This window comes from Ipomoea triloba, chromosome 3 (genome assembly GCF_003576645.1).
Source record: "Ipomoea triloba cultivar NCNSP0323 chromosome 3, ASM357664v1".
Classification (NCBI taxonomy): Eukaryota; Viridiplantae; Streptophyta; class Magnoliopsida; order Solanales; family Convolvulaceae; genus Ipomoea; species Ipomoea triloba.
Genome location: NC_044918.1, coordinates 19,040,629 through 19,053,055, shown reverse-complemented (window position 1 = coordinate 19,053,055; position 12,427 = coordinate 19,040,629). Strand labels below are relative to the sequence as shown.

The window sequence follows — 12,427 nt, the reverse complement described above, 5'->3', positions numbered from 1 at the left end:
AATTATGTAAGTTGATTGTTAACTATTTATGAGATTATATAGGATGGCGTAATACAATTGAATTTATTCCTAAACAAGTTAACAAGCATTCTGAAGTCAAGGCTTGTTTTATGTTATTTTATGTTTTAATGCTATTATGTTTGCATTCTGATGATATACTTATGTAGTTATGTATTAGTTTTGTATTAGGTATATTTCTTAAATTATTTTAAAATATTTATTAAAGTTTTTAAAAAGACTTAACATGTAGGCTTTCAGTAGGCTCAAAGAGGACTTACTTAGAAGCCTTTTTAATGGCCTACATATTAAACATACTTTTAAAAAAGTTTCGGGCCAAGCCAAGCCAATTGTAGGCTTAGGAGCCTAATAAAAAACCTACATATAGGCTCAGACCCAAGCGTAGACCTTAGATTTTCGTAACAGGCACCTGCCTAATTTTCTAAAGCTCGACTCAGCTTGCCTTATTTCCATCCCTAAGCATACCGCACACAAATTAGTAATTAATTGATTATAGTAGTTTTAGAGTAGGAGATTCAATAGGTGAAACCCCAACTCTAGTCATTTTCTTCCAAGAGTTTATTCCTTCCATTTAATTTTCGTGATGAATTTACAATGAGTCTTGATTTACATTGCTTGGTTATATCGTTCTTTTAAGTTAGGTTTTTTAGTTTTAAAATCATCATCTTAATTTCGTTAATTAGTTTATGTTGGCAATAATAATTTTTTTTAAAAAAAATTTCTTTTAAAACCTTTGAAAATAAACTTTGGATGGTTTTTGTAACATTTTCAAGTTTAATATAATTTATACTGCAAATGGCCTTGACAGTTGTAGAAAAATAGTGATCAGACAAAAATTGTTAGAAATTCTTCATCCCTACATGCGAACGAGGATGTAGACCCTATTTCTCGCTCTTACCTTATCTTATCCTACAAGCAACCTAGTATTAATTATCATGTCTCTATTTATTTCACTAATGAGGGAATCCCCACCTAATATCTACTAAGCAGCCAAGTATTACCTATCATGTCTTTATATATGTTCCTCTATTTAGTGCATCCGATCCCTAGCTAATATCTACCAAGCAACCAAAGGAAACCAAAGTATATGGATAGAGATGACAATTTCAAGTCGCTCTGCAAATATTTATCAAAATTTATGCAGCATGGATATGGTTTTTGGGATGATAGTTAATGGTGGCTTGTTTCAGAAAAAATTAAACTCACGATGGACCGGATTAGATTCGGATTCTATGTAGAAAATCCACCTAGAACCCCACCCCAACCCATCATATGTGTGTGTGCGTTTATTTGTGTTAGTGTCTCCGTGTGTGTGAAAGATCAAATGAGAACAGTATCCTCTTGTAAAAAATGAAGACTGATCTCTGTCGTTCATATAAGGGTTCATCAATGGTTGAAAGTTTTAATAAAAAAAATACATAGTCAATTTTATAATTATTGAAATTTTTAAGAGCCGGATACATTTGATAATTATTGCAAACTTGAAAGCTTATTAATTGTAAGATCATAGTCTTTGATTTCTCATGATGGAGGGTTCGGAGATCTCCACACTTTTTATAGGGAGAGGTGTTCTCACATGAACCATCCTCTCTCTCTCTCTCTCTCTCTCTATATATATATATATATATATATATATATATATATATATACACACACACACACACACACATACACACACACACAAACATACTAGTTACGACTTGCGCATTGTGCGAATAGTCTAATGCCCAATGTGTATTTTTAAATTAGTGTTTTAGACTTTGTCAAAGTATCATTCGGTATCCTAACGTATATCAATGCAAGATTATCAATTTTTTTTTATAAAAGTAAGTATTTTAAGAATGCATAACTATGACCTATGGCAAAAATGTTGGATTAATTGGTGTAATAGCAATTTTAGAGAGAAGCACCCTCATCTAGGGATGACAATGGGGCGCGGTGGGTCGGGGAAGGCTACATCTATCACCTGACCCATCTTACATTTTCTCCACTCACCCCACCCTTTAGGTGGACATTTTCAAAATCCACATCCACTCCACCGGGTGCGGGTGCCCACTATAAGTACCCACCACTTATCAACTTATTATTTTTTTCAAAAAAATATTTAAATTACTTACATATAATAAAATAATAAAATAATAAAATTCATTTGTTATACTAAAACATAAAATAATTGAAATATTCTAATATAATAACTAAATTGTTAATTTTTAAAAACAAACTTAGTAGCTGTAAACACAAAATTTTGAAAATATATATTTAATTCAAAATTGGTTACATGTTAAGTATCAATAATGTGGGGTGTGGGTACAAGCTCTGGATATAGTGTCCTCTGATTCTTCAGTTGATGTCTTGAACGCTTCATTGAAGGGCCTCTGGATTTCAAATGGCTTAATCTTCAGAGAAGAACTTATATGCTTGTTCTTCTGAAGGGCCTCCGGATTTCAAATGGCTATGGCTTGATCTTCAGGAGGTTTGGATCAACATGATAGGCATGATTTTCAAGAAGGCATGATTTTCAAGAAGGAACTTTTACATTTAGGATCATGAGGCTTTTATTTTCATGATCATGATCTCTAATTCTCTAAATAAGCTTCAAAGCTATTTCTATGATTTTTTCCTAGGATGAACACATAGAAATAAAAGGTCCTATTTATAACTGTAGGATAAAGAGTTTTGATAGGTTCAAACTCTTTTGATATTATCTAATTAACAAATTAGATAATATCAAATATTATCCAAATACATTCAAATATGCTAATATTATAAAATAATAAAGATTATCAAAGTTTAACTGTCAACAGTAGCTTAGATATAAAAATAGTAAAATATATATATATAAACACATGGTGGGTCGGATGGGGTTTAGGCGAATTTTATACATAGAACCCGAATCCAACACGACCCACTGCGGGTTTACTTTATTAAGACCCACCCCGACCCACCACTCATTGTCACCCTAAAAAATCCGCGGGGCAGATAGAAATTGTCATCCCTACCCTCATCAGATAGTACCAAGCATAACTTTTGCAACACAAAATCCTATTAATTGGCGTGATACATGCTTCCTCTTGTTGCCATTTCCATAAGATGAGTTATTGATTTGATCTAGTTCCTTGGTACAGTGTGCTTCACTGCAATTTTAGTGTCTTGGCGCAGTTCACCTTAAAAAACATAACCAAATCCTCCTTCCCAAAAAGACGATGATAATAGGAATAGTTTCTCATATGTGTTGAATATATACTGTAAATTAGGTGTACCGTTTCATTAATGCCCAATGCGTGATTCTAATTAATTGACCAAAGCTCATGTTAAATTTTATATTGTATTTTTAATACAATGTAACATATGCATAGTATATGTTTAATAATTATGTCAATTTTGATTGGATGAGGTTCGAACCTAAGATCTTTCTTATGAAAATCAATTTGTAAGTTAAGAATAATAAATAGTTAATGGAATATTCCGTTATTAAAGTTTACACTAAAGGAATGTAGGGATATTTAGGAAAAGTAATTGATATAAAAGAAGGTAAAGTAGAAAAAATAAAAATAATATGAATCATTCATTTAAACAAACAATTACGCCAACATTCTTTTAGTTCTCTTTAGGATCCTAACTTGATTGACTCTTATTAGATTTGAATTTGTAAATGTAGATATATATATTTCGAGTACTATTAACTCTATTACAATGATGATTCACGAGGATATTGTGATTGGAAAGCAACTTAAATTTTATCTAAGATGACATTGTAATCTTATTAAAAGTGCTTTAAAAAAAAACAAAAATACAAAACCTAAAAGAAAAAGATTCCTTAATTAAAAGTGACCTATTCGAGCACTATTTGTTGTCTCATCTATTACGAAAATGATTCACGAGGATATTGTGATTGAAAAGCAACTTAAATTTTATCTAAGACAAAATTGTAATCATATAAAACGTCTTTTGTTTAAAAACAAAAATACAAAACCCCAAAAAAAAAAAGATTCCTTAATTAAAAGTGACCTATTCGAGCTCTGATCTATTTGTTGTCTCATGAGATTTTTTTTTCCGTATTTTGATGAATCACAAGAAGATTGTGAAAGAAAGCAACTTAAACGTGAGTAGACAAATAACTTCTGGTGATCAAATACAGAGTACAAACTACAAAGTCAAATATAAATTATTCTATGGTGGATTAATATGAAATGAACCTAGTCAAAATCAAAAGTAAAAGACCCTTATTCAAAACAATAATTATGCCCAAGCATCTAAATATGGAGAACAAAATGTGTATTTTCTCAGAAATTGACTGAGTTATGGCAAAAGACGAAAATATCCCCGCTTTAGACTGTTTAAACGGAAGAAACTAACGTGAAGATGACAGCAGGTCACTTTTTGCACCTCGGAGGATCACGGGTGGTAATTACGGAAGTTAGGGACTATTATTGGCAAAACCACCAAACTCGAGGGACATTAACTTCTATATCAAACAAACTCTAAAAATTCATTTTAATTAAAGTGTATTATAGCCAAGGACTTTGTAGTCCAACTACACCAAGCTTCCTTATATAGGAAGTTGTGGGTTGTTATGGGTTCTAGTCTCAGTGGAGACAATATTGACTTTAAAGTTGTGGATTCAATATTGACTGTCATATTTTTATTATGAACAGATATTGCATTGTAATATACTCAATAATATTCACTCATATTGATATTTTTTATATAAGAGAAGATTGAACTCCGAACTTCTCTCATTAATGGTTCATATCTACTCCTCAATTTAATTTTATCACCCTATAAATAGCAGTGGGAGATGTTAATTTTATCAACCGTTGATAAAAGACGAAATTTTTTGCTTCAAAGAGCCTATAGAGAAAATATAAGTATTAATTTATGGATTCTAGATGTCTCTTGTTTGTGTACATCTCTCCAGCTCATTAGCCCAGACTTGCCTCAGCTCGGCGATCTAATCTTCTGTTTTTCAACTATCCGGTGACTCTCCGATGGAATCTTCTCTCCTTCGGTAACGTTCTCGCCGGAATATTCCTGTATTCTGCGCACACCTGTAATATGTATTTGTCTGTTCAAAATTCATAATTCCTTTTATATTTAATATTGTTATGCTTGTGAAAAGATTGCTGTTAATTTTCTGTGGCCGAAATTCCATATTATTTTTATGTTTATGTTCAATTATTCATTATAGGCATGGTAAATTGTAAATTATGTAAAAATGCTGCAGTTTATTGGTAAACTTTTGTTTTTGTTTGCTCCTTTAAGTTATTCTGTGAACTCTTATCTCTAAACTTCAAAACTTTTCTAACCGATTAGACATTTGATATCTATGTTTAGTAAAGTATATGCTTCTTGTGTGTTGTCCACAAGTAATTCCTCCTAACTGAGGTCCCATATAATTTGCCAACAGAAAAATGTCAAAAAACATTTTGCACTAACTTTTTTGTTTCTCAAAATGTCCTTTCTCTTTACAATTAATTGCAACTCTTAATTATTTTATTAGAACATTAGATTAAGGGCAAATTCGGATTTTAAACAAAAAGTAAACTCATCTATAGTAGTCTCCTAAATCTGGTTTTTTTTTTTTTTTGGGTCTTACATAGTCTTTTATGTGGCAGACTGAGAAATTCACTTCAATAATTTTGGATAGTTGGTTCTGGAATGAGCATTGAGAGATGCAGAGGGTGAAGAAAAAGTTGGGAAAGTATGAACTTGGCAAAACCATTGGTGAAGGGACTTTTGCCAAAGTTAAGTTTGCACAGAACTCAGAGACTGGTGAAGGTGTTGCAATCAAAGTCATGGCAAAGAGCACCATTCTTAAGCACAAAATGGTTGAACAGGTATTTACAATCACTGCCAACCATGAAGTTCTTGACTTTATAGTTGGTGTAAGTGTGTAACATTGCAGCTTTCAATTCCTTCCTGAAAAGCCTTGAGTGCTAATCTTAAGTCTGCTTCAAAATTCCTTACTCCAAGCCTTCCAACTTAGATGGAAAGTACAATATATCACACTTTTAGTCTTTTTTAAAGAAATATGTTACTTGAACTGCTGTTTGTATGATCATGTAAGAGTTACCTGAGAAAAAACCTCAAGTACCCTTGTTTTATGCTGCCCCTAGGGGAGGGGATGTGTTCTGTGTTCACATTAAGAATGGAGATCCTGAGTATTCAAAATGGTTTATAGAACTGGGGAACGACGATCTATCCAATTCTATTAGAAGTGTTATTTATTTGTCTTATGCTCTCAGGAAACATAAGAGCTTTGACAGTTACTATAATTTGTGATTCTGAAAGAAACAAAATATCTATGGTGGAATGTGATGGGGCTTACATTTGTTTGAATATAAAATAAATTATTTGTCTAAAAATATTATTATTAGATTTTTCACTGCTAATTTTCTTGAGGTGATTTCCAGATCAAACAAGAGATATCTATAATGAAGATTGTCAGGCATCCTTGCATTGTTCGCCTCCATGAGGTAAAGCAAGGGTTTCTTAGTTACCACTATCAATATCACTTCCTTTAACCTTATGTGATTTGTTCACTGTTTCAGTATGCACATGTTCACTTTTATCTGTTTTATGGTGTAGGTTTTATCTAGCCAGACAAAATTATATATTGTTTTGGAATTTGTCACTGGAGGAGAACTATTTGACGAAATTGTAAGGATATTCCAGCACTTTCTCTTTGCAGTTTTTTTTTTCCATGAATAGGCATGGAGTGGTGGTAAAATTGTTGTTTCCATATTATTGCATTTAATTTCTTTCCTGTCTTGCTGAACTTCTTAGTATAATATAATGAATGCTGAAACTTTGACTATATCTTTACGTAGTTTTACCACATCTTTTTGGCATAACTTTTGTTTTGCTCTTCCAACCTCATCCTCATATGTTCTTTCATTTACAGAGGTTGATTTGTTGATTACTTTTCTATTTTATATTAACTAAACTCTAAAACTATGTTACACAATTCAATAGTTTCAGTGCTTCACAAACTCATTCACTGAAGCATATTTTTGCAAAGTGATAAGTCTGCTTTCTACTGCACATTGCAATTATGCTGTTATGTGCTCACATCACAGGCAAGAAAACACAGAAGAAAAGAACAAAAAGGAAAAGAAAACACTGGGTTTGCTTGAGACCCAAAACTCCCTTAGTCCCTTCTTTGGGATTAAATTTCTGCTTGTCTATTATTCCAAATAACACTCCCATTTGTAGGGCTGAGAGCTGATTACAAGGATTCCTAAAATAAGAATGATTAATTATTTGGTAGTTTCCAAAGCCTAAACTAATTTGAAGACTAAGGATTAACCAAATAACTATTTTGTAGCTTCCAAATAACTAAACTAAGTAATAATCTAAATAGCTATTTAGTAGTTTCTTGATATCTAAACTATTCATTGTAATTTTAATAAAATAAGACTTCCTAAATAATCACCCCCAGCATGTATCATATGCCTTGGGCATGCCCTGCACCTGTTGCCACTATAAACTGTGCTAATGCATCTTTCATCATTTTTTCAATGGAGTGACAGGTTCATAAAGGCAGGCTTCCTGAGGATAAGGCAAGACTGTACTTCCAACAACTTCTAGATGCAGTTGCGCATTGCCATAGTAAGGGTGTTTATCACCGTGATCTGAAGGTGTGAGGCAATTATTGATATCATGTCTATTTTGAAAACCTTGGCTATTATAAGTTTTTAAGCATAATTGATTTTTTTTTTGTTTGACTAATAGCCAGAAAATCTGCTTCTTGATTCCTATGGCAACTTGAAAGTCTCTGATTTTGGACTGAGTGCATTGCCCAAGCAAGTAAGCAAAATGAATTCTCCCCTCCTTTTTTCCCCCACTCGAGACAGCTTCAGAAGTAAATAATATTTACTCGTCTTTACTCTTTAGGGAGTTGACCTACTTCATACCACATGTGGAACTCCAAACTATGTTGCGCCTGAGGTATTTTTCTTTCATTTTAACTTTCATCATACAAAACCAATAAAAGACCATCTCAAAAGTGGTTGGCCAGTTGGCCCATTCACTAGTTAGGGCTCCAAATCATGTTGTTCCTGAGGTGCTCAAGGTCATAGGTGGAGAAAGTTTCAATATACTGCTAGGACAGCATTTATTAGTCACTTTAGGCTTTAGTGAGTCATGACTCATTAAGTAACACTGGTGTGTGTGCATACATAAGTGTCTGACATGACATTTCCATGCAGCCCACTTGGCTTCATTAATCAGTACAAAGTGGAAACTCCGATTTTGAACTAATTCCACTTTCTGGTTCCTTGACTATAAGTTGAAACTCCACTTTTGTTGTGTGTGTGTATACATAAGTGGTTGGCATGACATTTCCATGCAGCCCATGCTTAATTAATCAATAATCAGTACTGTTATAATCTTAGATTGGGCTAGGGTCATTCAATTGGGCTATAATGCACACGGGCCAAACCACACTAAAAGATTGAATCCAACCAATTAGCTGGTCTAACCCATGGCCTTATAAATCCAAATATTCTCTCTTATTTTATCAATGTGGGACTCCTAACAAGTACAAAGTGGAAACTCCACGTTTGGTACTATTATTTGCATAGTTTAAGTTACATCCGATTTTGAACTAATTCCAGTTTCTGGTTCCTTGACTATAAGTGGAAACTCCACTTTTGGTTCCCATGGACTGATGGACGGGAATGTCCCTCATTTTTTGAAAACAAGCCAAAAAATGGTCATTTCATTAGCCTGTTTTAGGCCATTCTCTCCAATGTGCAGTAATTGGAAGATCATTCCCATCCACAGGGACCAAGGTTGAATTTCACAAGGTAACTGAGGGACCAAAAGTGGAATTCCAGTTCTTGTAACCAGTTTAGTTTTTGAAGAAACTTGAAAAAAGATCCTTAGTTGTCTTTCATTTTAATTCATGCTTAGTACCACACTATATACCCAGCTTTGGTCAAGGTTCTTGACCTGCTTCTGATAACTTGAATGAAATCAAACTTTTGTGCTTTTCATGGTGTATCATGAATGCTGATAGTTATCAGTTTTCTCTGCAGCATCAAAATCCTTAAGAGTTGTGTTACACAGATTTCTTCTGTCCAAATTATTAGACATGGAAAAGTTTGACAGGAAACTAGTAAAGTAATTGAAGTATGTGAATTACAAAGACATGATATCATTGTCTAAATTGATTTTTCTACCAAGTTTGAATTCTTGAGACTAAATGTAACAGATTGAGTACATATGCAAGTATGCAACTATGCAAGTAATTTTACGTGAATACCAGTCTGATAGACCATGTTCATCTAATGCTTTGTATTCTTCTCCTTCATACTTACCATGTGGTTGAGATTAAAGAATTCTCACATTCCCATCTAAAGCATTTTACTTACCATATGATTTATGATTTATTTTGGTTTCTCACATCCCCATCTAATGGCTTCAGGTGTTAGGTCACCGTGGCTATGACGGAGCTGCTGCTGATGTTTGGTCGTGTGGAGTCATCCTATATGTTTTAATGGCTGGATATCTACCCTTTAACGAGCCAGACCTTCCAACATTGTATCAAAAGGTCAGATTTTTTTTTTTTCCTGCTAAAAAATGTGTAAAAGTAGATTCATGCATATGAACTTCTGAAATTATATTTCTTGCATACTTCATAGTTCTTATAGACATTCAGAAAACATCCTCATTACTTGTTCTGTCACCACAGATAAACGCAGCAGAGTTTGTATGTCCATTTTGGTTTTCTCCTGGTGCAGTATCATTGATACAGAAAATACTTGACCCCAACCCTGAGACTGTAAGTGTACATGCAAATATGCAATCTTGTTTTTTATTTGAAGCTTTTTAAATTTTAAATTAAAGGAATAAACTTCTCCTTAGTACTGTGAACTTTCAATCTCAAATAACTAAAGGATGCTAAAACAAGCACTCTGGTAAATATCCTAAAGATTAAATCATTACATGAAAGTTTCCTTTGTTGTGAATCAGGTATTATTCTTGTATGCTATCGAAACTTAATAATTTTACCATGTTGCTCTTGTACCTTGTATGGTTTTATCTTCAGTTTCGCTTTATTCTATTGTGATTGAAGTCTGTTTATGCAGCGCATTAAGATTGAAGGGATAAAAAATGATCCATGGTTCCAGAAAAATTATATTCCTATCCAAGGTAGAAAAGATGAAAAAGTGAGTTTGGATGACGTCTGTGCTGTTTTTGATGACATTGAGGTCAGATTTCTTCTTTGTCATTATACATGAAAATATTTTCAGTATACAGGCAGAAGGAAATGCTATATATTTATATCTATAAACAAATTGTGTATGATTTTATTTCTTTTGCTCTTTTTTCTTGGCTAAAATGATTGGTCTTTTATGCAAGTAGAGATAAAGATCTTATTCTTTTTTCTTTTTTCAAATACAATATTCAGTTTCACTTTTTAAAAAATGCTCTTGTTCATTGAATTATGCAGGATGAATTTGTAGCTGAAAAGTCTGAAAGTACCAACAATGGCCCTTTTATTATGAATGCTTTTGAAATGATTACTTTGTCTCAAGGGTTGAACCTCTCACCGTTGTTTGATAGGCGCCAGGTACAGTCAAAAAATTCAAGTTCATGTCAAGGAAATGGACATCTATCTACATTGTGCTTCATTTTCTTCGTTCTTTTGTTCAACTTTTACTAGTCATTTGCTGTTTTCTGCATTGGTTGTGCTTGGGTTGGATGGGAAACTATTGGCAGTCTTAATATGAATGTGTTCTGATTGGTAGTTGTTGGACTCTTCAGAAACTATAACTTAGTTGCCTCTTAAAAATGATTGGGTTGAAGTATTGCACTATTGCTTCAAGCCGATTGAACCTCAATGTAACTCAAATAGTCAAATGGTTCATGATGTTCCATAAAACATGTGTATTAGAATTGTAACTTTAAATTCCATTTGTATGCTTTATGTTTTTACCCCCTTCAAGAATGACAGAGACTCATCATTGTATTGGAAAGCAGCTCATTTACACTTATGTCTTTTGCAGGATTATGTCAAGCGACAAACCCGTTTTGTGTCACGCCAACCTGCCAATGTCATCATATCTACAATTGAAGCAGCTGCAGAATCAATGGGACTAAAGGTCCATACGCGTAACTACAAGGTACACTTGCTAAAATTCTATTTGCATTCAGATAATTATCGTTAACCACCACATGCTTGAAATGTGAGCTGCCCCTCTATGATTTTCCAAACTTAAAACGGTAAAAATAGCGGGGGAAAGGAAATTTGATATCAAGCCAATTAAATTGATAGCATGCTTTTGTCAAAGGATCTACACAAAAACATATTAAACGTATGGTGTTGTTTTATTTCTTAAATACCAATGTAATTTGCTTACTTTCACAGACTAGAATTGAAGGTGTATCTGCAAACAAGGCGGTCAATTTCGCCGTTGTTTTGGAGGTATTTCCGAAGTTCAATATGCGCGTAGTACTTTTATCCATCTTTGGTACCATGTGCTTCTTATTAATGATTCTTCTTTTACCGTCTAAAGGTTTTCCAAGTTGCCCCATCTCTTTACATGGTGGATGTCCGAAAGGCAGCTGGAGACACTCTTGAATATCACAGGGTCAGCTTGCTGCTTCACTTTTATTCTTCAACCATCCCTTGTGTATTTACTGTACATTTATACTAATGGAAAGATGTGTCAAAACACGAAAACTTAAAATAAAAAACGAACTGCCTGCACGAATTTTACATATTTAATGAGTTGCTTAAAGCTAAGCTGAGAACTGCCTCACGGTGCAATCTTGAATTTTCCTTTTGCAGTTCTACAAGAACTTGTGTGAAAAAATTGAGAACGTTATTTGGAAATCAAAGGAAGGGGATTGACTGATAGTGCTGCGCTTAGACCAATGACTTGCTGATCTGATTCAAGGGTGTGAAGCAAATCGGTTAACCTAGCAACGCAGCCATTCCTCGGACGCAAATCAATAACATTATGTTCAAGGTTTGCAGAATGAAATCTGGTTATATTAGCCTGTCATATTTTGCTGTGCTTGTATAGTAGTGTGTGGAATTTGATCTTTCTGCAGCTATACGGTTGGCTTATACCAGCCACCTCTCTGCCGCTCATCATTTTAATTTTGAAACAATCTTTATACAAACGTGAGAGATTGCATAGGAAGATTCTTCCTTGTGATTGCAATGCCATTTCTGTATATTACTGACAAATAAAATGAAATTGATGAATGATCAGAAGCCTACATTTTTCATACACTGTCTAATAGGCTCTCAAGTTTTACTCCCTATGTTTACTCACTCTAATTTTTTATGTTAACATTTTCTTTGAGACTTACAGGATGAAGGTAACTTATCATCTCGTTATCATATCTTAATTTAAAAAAAAAAAAAAAAAAAAAAAAAAAAAAAAAAAAA

At 33.4% G+C, this 12,427-nt stretch overlaps 1 protein-coding gene across 1 annotated transcript; it reads left to right on the top strand.

The window, feature by feature from the left end:
- Positions 1–4,821: 4,821 nt before the first annotated feature.
- On the top strand, positions 4,822–12,266 carry LOC116013663 (CBL-interacting serine/threonine-protein kinase 24-like). Its single transcript, XM_031253545.1, has 15 exons — positions 4,822–5,026; positions 5,634–5,855; positions 6,432–6,494; positions 6,607–6,678; positions 7,551–7,658; positions 7,753–7,827; positions 7,915–7,968; positions 9,449–9,574; positions 9,716–9,805; positions 10,113–10,235; positions 10,478–10,597; positions 11,034–11,150; positions 11,396–11,452; positions 11,544–11,618; positions 11,819–12,266. Exons 2-15 carry the CDS (start codon positions 5,691–5,693, stop codon positions 11,879–11,881), a joined length of 1,308 nt encoding a protein of 435 aa, XP_031109405.1. The 5' UTR covers positions 4,822–5,026; positions 5,634–5,690; the 3' UTR covers positions 11,882–12,266.
- The last annotated feature ends 161 nt before the right edge of the window (positions 12,267–12,427 follow it).

Excerpts from the sequence above, each read along its gene's own strand:
- LOC116013663 (XM_031253545.1), top strand. The coding sequence starts at position 5,691 with ATGCAGAGGGTGAAGAAAAAGTTGGGAAAGTATGAACTTGGCAAAACC. Across the intron at positions 6,495-6,606 it reads GCATTGTTCGCCTCCATGAG|GTTTTATCTAGCCAGACAAA; the intron begins GTAAAGCAAGGG and ends TTTATGGTGTAG. Across the intron at positions 11,619-11,818 it reads ACACTCTTGAATATCACAGG|TTCTACAAGAACTTGTGTGA; the intron begins GTCAGCTTGCTG and ends TTCCTTTTGCAG.